Raw genomic sequence first — 15944 nt, 5'->3', positions numbered from 1 at the left:
CACACCATCAGAAAGGTTACCATCAAGTATGTTTACCACATTGATTCCTGTTATGCCAGAGGGAAGACTGCACTCAGGCCAACACAGTTTGATAAAGTACAATTCACTGCTAGTGAGGAGCTCTTAATCCATCACCTCAAGTGAGTGGCAGCACTATCATCACAACTGGGAGATTACGTCCTTATCTTATCAAATCCAAAATGCTTTCTCCAGACACAACCCAAGTTTGGAAGGACAAAGTCAATAGCTGTGCTGCAGGACAGATAAATACTCCATGTGTCAATCATTGTCCAAAGTCCGACTTACATAAAAAGCAGAATTCTGTGGATGCTGGGAATGAAAAATAAAAACAGAAAATGCAGGAGAAACTCAGCAGGTCTGGCAGCAGCTGTGGAGAGATAAAACAGAGTTAATGTTTTGAGTCTAATTTGACTCTTCTCAAGACTCATAGTGGCCATCGTTTACAGACTCTGAGTTTCTTCACCATCTTTTGATTAATTTCCAAATCTCAATATTTATTGACTGAAAATTTCTGAGAGAAATATTGATTAAAAAATGAAACTTTAAGCTCCACAGTATATCAGTAAGATTTATTAATGACTGGTAGTTAACCAGGGTGTGAACAAACATACAAATTAGAAGCCATTCAACCCCTCTAACCTGCCTGCCATTCGACAATGTATTGGTTGATCAGACTGTGGCTTCAATTCCACTTTTCTGCCTGCCCCATGATGAATGTGAACTCTGTTAAACAAGGTAGCACTACATTGAGAGAGTCAACAGCAGTCAAGAAAAGGTCAGAAGGAGAGTGAGGGACAAATGGGAAGGCTGAAGACGACATTGTAACACTGCAGAGCATGAAAGCAAGCTTCTCTGTCTGACATACCAATGCCACATGGAATCCCATGGGTCTGATGACACTGAAGTGACCCAACCCTCCCAGCCCCCTGCTGTGTCTCTCTTACACTAGCTGGCATTATACTAATGTAACACCCCAACTAGCAACACAGAACTAAACTATAACAATCTTGTATACTGAGATAGATACAAAAATAAACGAACATGCTTTTACTTTGATCTACCCTGTGTCAGGGAGTGTGGCACTGTGCCGGGTGGACCAGAGAGACTCAGCTTTGAACACAGCCTCGAGAAAAAATAACATGCTTCCAGCCACCTTACACCTATCCCTACCCCCATTCCTAATCTTTGACAGCTTGTGTTCAACACCTTCTTGACTCAATTTAGGTCCTGCAGAATAATACATCACTCATTTATTAGGTGTAATGGCCGTGAGGTAATATCTTCTGTACTTGAGCTAACTAATAATGTATTTTCGACTCGCACAGAAACAGAATTAAAATAATCCATCAATGTCTTCAATTATCAATCCTTCATTGATCTTAAAGAGGCAACTTACAAGGACAGCACTGATTCCCCCTTCCCTCAAATCCATATAGTAGCTCCTGGATTTATGCAACCTTAGACTAGAGATTCCACATACATTTTCAAGAATTTCATCACCTCAGTGATTTTAATGTTTCTTGGCTTCCAGTTGGTTGAAGACAGGCTTGAACCCGTCCTCATTCCTTTCCAGCCTCTTCCTTTGACCCTCTTTGTAGCCTCCTCTTTCCATTAACCCTCTGCTCCTTTCTCCCACCTCTATTTTTCCTTCCAACTCCTGCCCTGCCACCTCATGCAGCTACCAGCTTTCTTTCACCACCTCCCATTGTAACTTCCTCCTTTCTCAGCCCCATTCTCTCTGCCTGCAGCTGATGGCAGCAATCCCAGGGACCCAGTTTCTGATATAATGAAAACCAACCCGAGGACCAGAGCCGACTCAATGCACCCCCAAGGCGTGGATCCAGCATAACGCGTGGGAGGTGCTCTTCGACTGGTCAAATCTTACTCGGTAAGTTAAATGAAAATAAATACCACTCCATAGACTTAATCGTTTACCTTTTTAAATCTTAAGTCTTGTTTCTAATACTGCACTACTGAACCATAAACACAGGCATTATTATCTGTTTTGCTGATCTTTCTTTTACATTACTTCCACAACCACCCCTCCCTTCCACTCCCATCTCATTAACGGAATGTCCTTTCATTGCCAGTCTCCATCTAAGGAGGGAGCCAACCATCCACAGTGAGCAGAATGACCAAAACGTACTTCCATATCTTGACCAGATTGTCACAGCCTCCCGACACAAATCGCTTGACATAGTTTGGCTTCTGCCCTGAAGGCTGGTCCACAAGACTGCCAGGTACAACTGCTGGAGCCCAACTGACAGCATTACAACCGATCTGTAATGAGAGAAAGAAACGGAGAGAAATTGATATTGTGTGAGCTTGCGCATCCTCTTCCTGTCCAACAACTTCACTCAAGGCCCAACGTTGAAAGTAAAGGCTTCACATAGTCACGCACAATTCTAGGCTGAATGTAAACGGACGCATAGTTCCCCTCTCAATACTCCTGGAGAAAACACTAATATTGTCACTGACAAAGTTACTGACATTGACTTTATGCACGTAAATATATTACCAGTCATCACATTTTGCTGCAGAAGTAACCATACTTTTCTCCAGAAACTGCTGTGATCTTGATCAGAGGTTTTGCTGTAGTTTTTAAGAGTAACTGAGGTTTTTTTTTCCGTAAAATAGATTGTTTGTTTTAAAATGTGATTTGAGACCGTGTTGCATATAACTCATCAACTGGTGTCAGTGTTAACAGTCACTCCAAAAATAAATGCTTCTTACCGTGTGTGCGTTGCTGATTTTCTTCATTTCCCACTGACCGTCACCGGAATATGAAAGCACCGAGATTGCACCATCAGAGCTACCACAGACCAGGATTAATCCAAATTCGTGAGGTGCCCAGCACAACGAGTTGACTGGAACAAGAAAACCAGAACATCTCAGTTCTATATCATCTCCTTTAACTTTATAACAGTGGCTTTTGTACAAGATCAAAAGCATAAAGTATCCATGTAGTCACCAAGGGGAAATAACTACGTGGATATTGCTGGAAAAAGGCATATTTTGCTGATACTTTTTATCTTGAACGCATCAGGACAATTTGTAAGCATATTAATTTAAAGATCAACCAGTTGGCTCCAGGACCGGATTCCTGTCCTAATCTACACTACTTTCTTCCATGTTGAACTATCAGAGTGACACAGGAACAAATATTCAGTTCTTCTTGCTTGTTGAACTATACTATTGGAATATGGCTGATCAAGATGTAACCCCCATTTACTCACCTTGGCTCCTAACTTTTAATATTCATATGCAAGAAAAACAAATCTATCAATCTCTTTTTAATGGTAAGATCTAAGCCCTTTTTAGTTCCTGCAAGAAATTCATTAATCATGGAGTCCATATCTGCTCCTGGAAACTTGAAATTTTAGTTAAACCGGTCTTGATTGCAATCTTGGTGTCAATGTGACCCAGAAGTAAGCATGTAACTACCCAACCACGCTATCATTAAGATTAAGATCATTAACAGACAATCAATTTTTCAATGTATAATTTCAGTTACATCACACTGTAAATTTTTGCTATAAATTCTGTGTTAGGATTGAGCCCTCCACTATCACATGATGAAGGAGCTAGTGTGCTTCCAATTAAACCTGTTAGACTATAACCTGGTGTTGTGTGATTTTTAACATCAGTAAGATCAGCTACTTCCAACACTGTAACAGCAACCGATGCTGCCCTGCAGAGCGCTTTTGCTGTTGACACGCTCATCTATTCCTGTCATCTTTCAAGCCAACTATCCGAATGGATCTTTTGCCCTCAAATTTAAGCTCCTCCAAAACTTTGCACCTACTCAATGCAACATTTTGATTTTAAAATTGACATTGTTGCTTTCAAATCCCTCCCATGGCCTTGTCCCTCTCAAGTTCTGTTACCCCCTCCAGGTCTATATTCACTCCCTCAATTTTTGCCTCTGGTAAATCTTGATTTTACTTGCTCCACCACTGGCAGGGGTGGCTTCAGCCACCATGGCTCTCATCTCTGGAATTTCCTTCCCAAACCTCCATTCCCTTTCGCCTTTTAAAGTGCTCCCTAAAGCTGTGTCTTTGGCCAAACTTTTAATCACCTAACTTCATTCTTACACAACCCATTTCAGAGCCATTCGTGAAACTGTTCCCTCTTCCCTGGACTCTGCTTCAAAGGACTTCTGGATCATAGTGGCAAGAGTGTTCCCTAATCCAGCTGAACAGTCAAACAACAAGAATGCAGTTACTCACACTTAAACTGGAGCTGTGATTGACTAAAAGCAATTTACTTAAGTTGTAAAGTGTCAATTGTTAAGCCATTGGAAGCCAGAAAGCATTGGGAGATATTGTCCTGAAACATCAACTCTCCAGCTCCTAGATCCTTCATATGAATGCTGATTTGTGGACTTCAAACACACCACCAACCCCAAACCCATACCTCACTTACTTCCTTAAATATTACCCTTGGATTGACCGAGATCTGCAGCTGAGCTTTGAAAGCACCAAGTGCTAGGGTCTGACTGTCAGCTGTGGAGGTTGCCCTGCCATTCACCCCATTCGCATAGAAACCTGGCCCAGAAGAAAGTCACTTGGACCATGATGACAGTGCTGGAATTTACTGTGCTTTTCCTCCTGCACATCCCTCATCCTTAAGTACCTACCCAAATCTCTTGTGTAAGGGACTGGATTGGATTGTTTTTAGGATTATAAATTGAAATAAGGCTGGATTGAAATGCCAGGAGTTTTGCAATTTGAAGACCAAATGCAGCACATCTTTAACTGTGCAGTGCAACGTTACTTTTTGAAGCGGCGAGGGAGAGAATTTGAAATGGGGCAGCACCAAGAGGCTTTTGAGTTGGGAAAATTCTGTCTGCTGACAGCCCTCTTGTTACAAAGCTGCAGGACAGCAGAAAACATCCAGAGCCTGCAAACTGAAAGCATCCACCTCTTCCTCTATGTGGGGAAAACCAGCATAGCTTAAAATAAATAATTCTAACCAGAAAAAAAACCTGGGTCTGCCTAAGTGAAGAGTGATCACTGCTTCAGTGGTCATATCATCAGTGCTAAGCTTCAAGATGAGCTCTGTGGGACAATGTAAACATCCTTGAGATCTAGTATTTAATCTTTGGTATTTTGTTTGTTTATATATATTTTTTCCACATATAGTATGTGTCCAACCACCTGAGTACGTAGGTATTTTGAAATTTTGGACAGGCATATCTTAAGTGCATCGTAGTAGATTAAAATTCTTTTCTTTTCTCTGCCTTTTGTTAAATGTGTAACAATAAATAGTGTTATTTTCTTTCATGCAGAACTCTGGTGCAAATTGCTTTTGTCCCGAATGGCATTCAGTCAGGCAAATTGCTCACCTTGGTGGTCTAATTAGAATTTTATCCATTTTCTGATGGCTTGTGGAACAGTAGGGTATGATTGTCAGTGCATTCTTCCTAATTGGGCCATAACACGTTCAAAAATGATTTATGAAATCAGCTTCAAGTGTCTTTTCAGGTGGAACACTCCAGAGCCTGTCAAATCTCAGTGAAAACAGTTCCCATCTGCCCACTTGTCCTTCTGACAATGACTCTTAATGCTGGAGCTCTAATGATTGACTCACTCAACTCAGATTATTTTTTAATCTGCTCAGTCAGAATCATCCTCTTCTTGAAAATTCTATTCAGTTACTTCTTAAGCTATGCTCCAAAATGAACAGTAATAACTTTCCCAACCACCCCTCGCATTCCTGCTGCTATCTTTGGCAGTTCTCTCTGTACTCTTACTAAAACCTTTAGGACAAAAATAAAAGTGTGGGACTAATGATAATTTCTTGTTCAAAAATCAAGGACAGGCATAATAGGTCAAATGGTCACTTCCTGTGCTGTACGTTTTAGGATCTCAAGGGCGTTTACAATTTTGGCATCACCCTTAATGGCATCTCTCAAGATGGCTCAAGAAGGAATTATAAAAGCAAAATACTGCAGATGTTGGAAATCAGGAACAAACAGAGAATACTGGAGAAACTCAGCAGGTCTGGCAGCATTAGTGGAGACAGTAAACATAGTTAATGTTGAGTCCGGGAGGACTTCTTCTGAACTGAATAAATTCTGAAGTCATACTAAACACGAAATGTTAACTTGGTTTCTCTCTCCATAGATGCTGCCCAACCTGCTGAGTTTCGCGAGCACTTTGTGTTTGTTTCAAGAAATAATTACTTGATTTTGCTTCACCAACAGCTTTTTGAATATGAAGCATTGTCAGTTAAAAATGTGGATAATGTTCTCTTGTAATTATTTTGTCCCTCAAAAGAGAACTGGTTTAGTTTGCTTTGCTTCTTCCAAAAATCAGAATATCTGTCTTGGATACCCTAGGCACAATCCTCTTCACTGACATTCATACTTTTCAGAAAAGCATAGGAATGACAAGACATAATGTAGCGGACTTATGCTTTCTGACATAATCATTCCTCTTGGTCAATATGCTAAGTATCAATGTAAATGCAATAAACAGGTTGCTTATCTTTGGACATGCTTTGATTAAGCATGCAAAGATAAATTAGAACTAACAAAATGATCTATGTCAATTGTTCATTATGTAAACGGCTAATTCCTAGGAAACAGAGGTTAAAAGAGACAGAAAGGAGAAGGGAACGAGGGAGGAATTTTATCGGCTGGAAAAGTTAGGCTAGCTGTAGCAAGATAAGTCACTGATGTGCACAGTATAAATGGATTAGGAACAACTTGATGGTTTTTTGGAGAGAAAAAGCATCATGAATGTTTACAGTAGGATCATTCTCCAAAGAAACATTTCGTTTAATCTTCTTGATCCTAAAAAGACTTTTGTTGCATTACATTATGTTCGACCCAACTCATTCTGTCGAAGAATCAATGACCATTTTTCGAAAAGTAAAATACTGCAGGTGCTGGAAATTTGAAATAAAACCAGTAAATGCTAAAAGTACTCGGCAGATCTTACAGTAACCATGAAGAGCAAAAAGAGTTAATGTTTCTGGTCATTTATATGAGAATTTACACTTGCACACCATGCTGTGTCATAAGCAGGCTCCTCGGGGCAGATTTCTACTGACACAGAAGAAGTTATTTTGAGATGTGCAAGTCTTGGCAAACTCCCTTCCAGCTGAGATTAAATGGCTGAGTGAAGTCTCATGTTTCAGCAGAAGTATGTAGTTTTTTTTTAAGAACAATGTTTCCTTGGAATAGTGCCTTCACTTTTAGGCAGTATCAGCATTGAACACTTCAGTCAGGTCAATATTGTTAGGTGAATAAAACTTCCTGTGTACTGATTATTTATTGTTCATTGGTCTGTGCTCCTCTACTTGGCTTGTACTTGGAAAGGTTTTCACAACTAAACAATTGTGCTATTTTTCCAATTCCCACGCAGGCAAACCTGTTACGGAGCTTTCAGTCTAATAATACTACTCAATCTTGCTGCTTCAATTGAACTCTTTACGCAAAACCATAACAGAGCATATTACTCAGCCTTTTCACTGCATTGTGTGTACAGTTATGCATTATAAATATGATGCTAAAAATGCGTCACTGAACAGGCACAGGACTATCTAAGGAGGCAACAAATCCTGGGAACTAATAACCTAGATATGAGGAAAGGTTGCGGTCCTGAAGCAGAACTTCTGGATCTACGAAAAAGATTGAAGAACGGGATCTCAAAAGGGACAGTCTATGGATGACTCCCCAGGGTGTCACATGCAAGTGAGCACACAACAGGAACATAACGCAAGTGAAAAATTGTTGTTAACACTGGTGCAGGAGGGAGTATTCAGATATCTGGGATATTGGGACTGCTCTGGACAGGGAGAACTTGTGTACAAGCCAATAAGAGGGACATGACAAAGGTATGTTTAATGTCCTTGCAAAGGTTAAATGGTACCATGGAGAGGTTCTAAACTAACTTGGAAGGGACAGGAGCATCAGGACACAGAGGTGGGGAACAAAAGTGCATATAAACCTTGGAAAGCCAAAGAGTAATGGGACAAACAACAATGTTAAAAAGAACAGAAATTAGATGGAGGAAAAAGCAAAGCCAACTAGCACAGCATTGGAATGCATGTTGCGAGCAGAATTTGTCCAATGAAATAGAGGCTAATACTAGAGATCTGGCTGGATTTCAAACTAAATATTCCAGGCGATAATGTAGTTATGAGTAAAGGACAGGTGAGGCAGTAGTGTTGAAGGAGGATAACATGATATTTTCGCAGGGCAATGATACTTTAGGGGATTCAAACACTGAAACTCCTTCATTAGAGTTAAAAGACAGAAAAGGAGTTGTCCACATTGCAGGCTATTGGAATTCCAGTTGGGGTCGATGACTTGTCAAAGGGACAGGGGTATGAGACTGTCCAGTTTTCTCTCCCTCTAACCTATCTAGAGAGGCAACAATTGGTGCCACACCACTTGTAGTGTTGCACCATCAGGAGAGCTCTGCTGACATCATCAAGACACCCAGTTGATGATTTCCACTTTAACCCCATTTTTAAAGACTGCCTCAATTTGTAGGAAGTCCGAATGCCAATGCAGTTAAAACAGCAGCTTATTTCTTATGGGCTGTAAGGAACTACCTATGTCAGCTTCAACATTACAGAACAAATCAGACTCCCTTCTCCAGGATAAGCCAACTTAGCAAAAGCTTACACTACCTCACCAGTCTCATACAAAAAAGGAGTAGGAAATATGCCCAGGGCATTTGCCAATCCTATCTTCACTCTATATCACCAACAATTGCACACATCAAATCTGGTAAAATCTCACTGGTTAGTTTATGCTGGATTGCTCAATCAGCCAACAAAAACAAAATCCAGCTACCTGAATGGATGTTTGAATCTTAAGAGAAGCTTTGTAGTCCAGGTGTGCAAACTTGATGCACTGCTAAGTCAGAAAAAAAAATTATGAAACCTTTAGGAAAGTGCTATAATCCATGACCTGCACATAGTAGAATCCTTACCAGAAGAATCATGTCCTGTGTATTCATACATCTTGTCCCAAGTTCCATTCTCCTCCTTCCAGATGATGATCTTCCGGTCGTAGGAACAGGATGCCAAGATGTTGCCATACATTGGGTGAGCCCATGCCACCTGCCAGACTGGACCTTCATGGCTGAAGTAAGGAGATATTTAAGTAAGTAACCGATCCACATTTCTGATTTATAATGCATGGTAAACTACCTAGTTTATGGTGAGTAGGTGCTTAAGCTGATTATGGCTCCCACGCACAGATCAAGAAGCAGCAAGACCAATGGGGATTTCAGAACATTCCCTTTCCCACCCCCCCCCCCCCCCCCCCCCCCCCCACCCCCCCACCCCCAACAGCAATTATCAGCAAGGGTTGGGTCGTCTTTCAAAACTGCCAAACCCACTAGCCCGTGAAAAGAATTCACTCCAAATTTTAGCCCTGTGGTTTAAATCAGGTAATAGTGGTACCTAATATGAGACCACTGGTCACTTATTGTTGCAGAGTGGGGAGTGGAATGGAGAAGAGTCCAAAATATGTTCTAAAAAAAAAAGTCCAATTGTGCCATAAGTCACTATCACAATGAGGCATGAGACAGACTTGTTTCAAGAGTCAGCCAGCTGACAAGGACTCTGACTTCAATCAAATGCAAACTGGACACCTATCACTGTACCAGACCATTGCCACACAGCTTGGGGAAACATATCTTGTGACCTCCAGGTATGCATTCACTTAGCTGGAAATAAGCATTTGGCCTATTCATAATTGGGGCAGCAAGAAGAAGGTGGAATTAGAAGAGTTTATTCTCATAAAATGGAGAGATTGCACACTGCAATTGTCACCAGTTTATGGCCCGAAGAGCTGCGTTTTGGTGATTCAGAGTTGGAAGACACCCATTCCACTTGCCTTTTTGCTGAGCCCATCCACCAGCTGCTCACACTGAAATGATGGAAATCAAGTGACAACAGCATCAGATGGTATCTTGTTTATGCCAATTATTCCACCTGACATTTAATCAACAATAAGCCAGGACAGATACTGTTGGCCGCTTGGGTGCTAGTCTGCTCAACTTGACTCCTTTTGCAGAAGGACTGTTTGACATTGCCCAAAGTCTCACTGTAGATTGCGAGGCAAAGCTGTGATTAATATCTGAGCTCTGAAGAAGAGTCACTGCACTCAAAAATATTAACTCTGTTCTCTCCATAGATGCTGTCAGACCTGCTGGGTTTCTCCAGTAATTCCTGTTTTTGTGTATCTGTGATTAATATATTTTGAAAAAGAAAGTGACTGTGCCCTTCAGTGGTGGGCATACAGCAGGAAAAGGAAAGACAACTTCCAAGGGCACTGTAAGGTCTGCAGACCAGACAATGTGAACTAAGAATGGCAGAGGCAACTGTCTCGTGGTATTATCAGTGATCTTTTAATCCAGGGATCCAGGCAATGTTCTGAGGACCCAGGTTCAAATCTCACCATGGCAAATGGTGGAATCTAAATTCAATAAAATCTGGAATTAAGAGTCTAATGAAATAATGAATCCATTGTCCATTGTTAGTAAAGCCTATCTGGTTCACTGATATCTTTTAGGGAGGAAACTCCCATCTTTTCCTGGCCTGTATGTGACTCCAGATTCATAGCAGCGTGGTTGATTCTTAACTGCCCTCTGGGGAATTAGAGCAATAAATGCTGGCCTAACCAGTGATGCCCTCATCCCATGAATAAAACAAAGAAATGTTCATCAGTCATGTGTTGATTGAAGCCAGAAACTGGACAGGCATTGTGAAATTTCAAATTTCATTCACCATAGTAACCCTAGAGATAGGACAAGGATCTAGTGATATGGCAAGGCCATAATGAATTGCCCAACTTTACTAATGTAAGGCGGCATAATTGGCTTTACCTGAGATCAATGATTTGTTATATTTGAGAGGCTTGTTGGGATTCTTCAAAGGCCATTAAGAGTTAGCCACAGAAGACGACCTATTTCCATCACTGTCACGTTGCCCGACTCATCTTATCTACTTCTGAAGTCCTCAACTTCAATAGTTATCTCTATTCCATGACACTCCTTGCTGACTCCCATATTTTACCTGTCATTAACTCAAGATTGTCTGAAGTGGTGTTGCCTTCCTCTCGAGTCTGGTTCACCATGACATAGAAAATCACTCTTTGTTCTTGCTAATTAACACCAGTTCCCTGCTAAACAATGCCTCAATATTAAAATGCTCAATTTCTCTATGGCCTTGTCCCTACCCCATCTTAGTAATTGCTCCACCTCTCTTTCCTCCTTCAACATAGAGGAACCTCGATTATTCAAATATAAATTATCTGAATTTCGGATTATCTGAAGAAGATCTCAAGGTCCCGATAGAAACATTACATCATAGAGGTGTTTCAACACTGATTGCGTCTTTTGTTTACAATGATTAAAAATGAACTACCTGGTTTACTGAAATGCTGCCGAGAACAGTCTTGGACATGGAGACGGTGCCTGGGCTCCTATCAAAGTGACTGACTGCCCGCGCTCTCGCACTCACTCACTCCCCCTCACCCCCCCCCCAACTTTCCCTGGAATTCTACACAGGGGAGTACCCAAAACCCCCTTCCCCAGATAATCTCTCCAACATTGTCCTGTACATGGCAAAGGTGGAACCTGTTAAAAGGTTGCAGTCAAAAATTGTGTGCGCGCGCGCTATTTTGAGACTCAGCAGTCTTCCTGTTGGTGTCCAGTCTGGCTGCCCCGGAGAAGGTGCGTGGGTTTGGACAGGTGGATGGGGGATGGACTTTGACAGGGTCAGGAACTCGGACAGGCAGACAGGTTTTGGGGCGTGGCATGAGGCTTCAGCAATACTGCAGGTCCCTTACCCACAAGTGTGTGCCTGCTCAGAAACAAACCCTGAGACACAGAGAGAGAGTAAGGCAGGCAGAGCGAGGAAAAAGGAAACTTTGGAAAACTCTGAGTCCCAGAGGAGAGGCATTGAATCAATTAACCGAATAATTGATTAACTGAATGAAATAGTGCCTACCCATTTCATTCGGATGATCGAGATTCCTCTGTACTTCTTAAAACCAAACCTTTCACCAAATTTTTGGTCATCATCCCTCATGCAGCTTGATGTTGAATTTTGATTTATAACACTCTTATGAAGTACAGTGTTAAAGCAGTTAGTTAAATACTAACTGTTATCATTGTGACTTGAGTTTAAGAGTAGTTAAATGTATCCTGAATAAAGGGAAATGACTGGTATTTTGGTCTTTCAGAGGGACAGTTTATTACTGATTGCTTTCACTAAAGCTGAAGACATCAGCGCTTTCAGGTGATGAAAGATTTCTTGCAAACCAAATCGTTCTACGTACCCCCTCAGGTCCGCAATAAGGATCTGGCCTCCATTTTTAACATCAAATATCTTCACAGATCGGTCGGAGGAGCAGGTTGCGAGACGGGTGCCATAGTAATCCATCTGTGCATCATGCTGCAGGAGCATAGGTGAGGAAAGCTTTTAGTAAACGTGTACTGTATGCTGTAACCACTCCAATTGCAGCAGTTGCTGTCAAAACAAACACTTCCATTAAGGATGCTAGAAACCAATAATCCTTTGTAGCAATCTTTACAGTTATTTGGATGGGCGCACATCAGAAGCATGCAACCTAAACATAAAGTGATTATTTTCAAGTCCGAGATCAAGGTTGGAGCAAGGTTGGAGCAAGCATCACTACTTCCTTGATACACAGAGTCACAGAGGTTTTTGTACGGAAACGGACTCTTCAGTCCAACTCATCTATGCTCACTAGATATTCTAAATTAATCTAGTCCCACTTGCCAGCATTTGGCCCATATCCCTCTAAACCTTTCCTAATCCTATACCCAGCCAAATGTCTTTTAAATTTGAAACTGTACCAGTCTCCACCAACTCCTCTGGCAGCTTGTTCCATACACACAGCACCCGCTGTGTGAAGAAGTTGTCCCTTAGGTCCCTCTTAAATCTTTCCCCTCTCATCTTAAATCTAGTCTTGGACTCCCCTACTGTGGGGAAAAGACCTTGACTATTCAGCCTATCCATGCCCCTCCTGATTTTATAAACTTCTATAAAGTGTGAAAAGCGTATCAAAGCTTTTAAGGGATTGGTTATTGACAGGAACTATATATGATGAAATGAAAGGCTAGGCATTTATTGTTCACCTTTTCATCAATTCACTGTTGGGCACAGTTATACAGCATCTTCAGGCTGGTCTCAGTACCTTAGCCAAATGGCCAATCTTCATGCAGCGTTAGCAGAATACTTAACTGTATAAAGTGGTGGGGCTGAGTCTGATCCTATCAGATATTTCTGCCCCTGTGTCTACAAACAGCACTTTTTTCCCTTTCTCGATCCTCTTCTATACCTAAAAGTGACTGAAATCAAATGTAACATCTTAAATTGTACGTTGTGGATTGTTTTAATCAGCACGTTAGGATGAAAACAAAGTCCTTGAGCTATGCCTAGCTTGGTGCAAAACCATTAATGTTGTGAAAAACTGGGTAATGATGCAGAGAGGAAGGTGTGTAAGTATATAAATGCAATTTTCCACTTAAGTTACAGGCATGGAATAGGAGGTGCAACTTCAACAGGGAGCTACTTAATGAATCCTTTGAAGCTTGATAATTGGAAAATGAAGGGTATGATTGGTGGAAAAGAGTAAGCGGTCAATGCAACATCACATATATTGATTCTGCACACCCGAAAATCACGCCACAGATGATTAGCAACCCTGTACACTCCTGAGGATTGATGGCTCTGACTTCTCTCTGCACTGAATCTATATGCCCTTGATTCTAGTTCACGGGATTCTTTGATTTGTAATTCAATTGGATAAGTCAATTTTATTTGAAACGTAAATAATCTTTGCCAAAAACAACAATAGAGCACAAGTTACTTTGTAGTTATGCAATTTTCATATGCGGTCAACAAACATCTCAAAAGCAGGGGAGCCTGTTTCAACAGAACATGATACACATAGCATTCTGGGTCCCTATCCTAACACACCACCAGATCAACACTGCCATCCTCAGGAATTTGGATTACATGGCTCCAAACTGCTCCTGCACCGAAGTAATAATTTCAATTTTGACTGTCTCCACTTAAACAGTGGGAAAACTAAAGCCACTATCTCTCAGCTCACATCACAAATTTGCAGCAACACATCTCTTCAATTTCCATCCATGACAACTGTGTTAAACTGAACCAAATTGTCTACAATCTCTACCTGGTTCAACTCAAGCGGAATCTGATCCCATAAACTCTCCAAATATAGACCATCTATGTCCAACTTCTTAAAACTGCCTGTGCACTGGTGAAACTCTACCACATGCAGTCTTGGCTACTTCAATGCTCCCCTGAACACTCTGTAATACTGCTTCATCAAAACCTCTGCTGACTATGTTGCACTCTATATCAAACATCACTTCGCAATCACTCCCATCTTCACCAAGTGCAATATTAAAGCACTGTGAGCTTTAATACCTAAAATTTAAAATTCTAGCCTTGCGTATAAAGATCTCCATGACAGTGCTGCTCCATCAGCCTAATTCCTCCAGCCATTCATATTGCTCACAGTCTCTGTCCCTTCGAACAGAGTATCCACACAGAGTATCCTGCAACTACAGTATCCACGCACCAACCTCTCCACTCTATTCTCAGTCTTCTGGGTCCAATGAAACTGGAACTTTGTCCCTTACCTACCTTGAGATGCCTTTTAAGACACACCATGTTAACAGAGCTGCATAGTGGCTCAGTGGTTAGCACTGCTGCCTCGCAGCACCACGGACCCAGGTTCGATTCCAGCCTCGAGTAACTGTGTGGAGTTTGCACATTCTCCCCGTGTCTGCGTGGGTTTACTCCGGGTGCTCCGGTTTCCTCCCACAGTCCAAAGACGTGCAATTCAGGTGCTAAATTGCCCATAGTGATAGGTGCATTAGTAGGGAAATGGGTCTGGGTGGGTTGCTCTTCGGAGGGTCGGTGTGGACTTGTTGGACCGAAGGGCCTGTTTCCACACTGTAGGGAATCTAATATAACCTAAATTGTGGTTATCACCCAAAGATGTATTTTATAGGCTCAGCAGCAATTTTTACTAATTCTTCTCTGCCCTCTCAGGTAGATATAAAAGATTTGATGCCACCATTCAAATAAGCAGAGGAGGTCATCCTAAGTGCCCTGGTCAACACTTAGCCTTCAAACCAAAACCATTGAAATAGGTTAGTGGGTCATTCATCCCATTCCTGGTTATGGGAGATTGCCATTTGCCAATCAGCTATCAAGCTTTGAAATTATGAAAGTGACTATGTCTCATAGTTGGTTGCAAAGTGTTGGAGGTTATGGAAGTTGCAAAGTAAATGCATTTGTTTTAAAAAAAAACAAGTACTTTTTCTTCACTCCAGCTAAAGATGACAGGCCAGGGAACACCATCAGGAAGCAGATGCAATGCATTTCTCTGCGATCTATACATTTTTCATTTATGATGTGAGAGTCATGTGCAGTGGTGTATTTAACAGAGGGATTGGGGAAAGGAAGGAAACAGACTGCCTGCCAGCATCGTCTGGAGAACACACAGAATCAGTGGCAAGGGACAGAGGATTTCAAAGGAATGGCAATTAATGAAAAAAGGCACGCTGTGTTAGCATTTCAAAAAGAAAAATCAGGATTGCGTTCACCATAGATGAAAGTCCTTTTCAGTAGAAAGGTAGTGCTCACCCTGAGATATCAGATCTGCATATGAAATGTACTCAACTAACCTTTCTTTCAGAAATCCTTCTGAATTTCGACATTCAACAGTTTCTCACCAATTAAGCATCCAGTTTTCCTACAAAAATGAATAACTTCACAGTTTCACATTGTCCTCCACCTGCAACCAATGTATCCATTCACTTAATCTATTTGCATATCTTTCCAGACTTGATTTCCTGAAGAAGGGCTTATGCCCGAAACGTCGATTC

General features: G+C 41.4%; 1 protein-coding gene across 1 annotated transcript in view; it reads right to left on the bottom strand.

Annotated features, from left to right (window-relative positions):
- The window catches only part of sec13 (SEC13 homolog, nuclear pore and COPII coat complex component), a 37706-nt gene that overhangs the window by 12531 nt on the left and 9231 nt on the right, over positions 1-15944 (bottom strand). Inside the window, exons 3-6 of the mRNA XM_043708530.2 lie at positions 12332-12447; positions 8973-9124; positions 2755-2888; positions 2168-2301 (exon numbers count right to left, since the gene is read on the bottom strand). Coding sequence (XP_043564465.1) covers positions 2168-2301; positions 2755-2888; positions 8973-9124; positions 12332-12447 — 536 coding nt within the window. The remainder of the gene's footprint in view (positions 1-2167; positions 2302-2754; positions 2889-8972; positions 9125-12331; positions 12448-15944) is intronic.

Source organism: Chiloscyllium plagiosum, unplaced genomic scaffold (assembly GCF_037043375.1).
Source record: "Chiloscyllium plagiosum isolate Xiang-an unplaced genomic scaffold, Cpla_swu_hap1 HiC_scaffold_14, whole genome shotgun sequence".
In the NCBI taxonomy this organism is placed as follows: domain Eukaryota; kingdom Metazoa; phylum Chordata; class Chondrichthyes; order Orectolobiformes; family Hemiscylliidae; genus Chiloscyllium; species Chiloscyllium plagiosum.
Note: the sequence above shows the minus strand (reverse complement) of the source record. Positions and strands in the feature narration are given on the sequence as shown.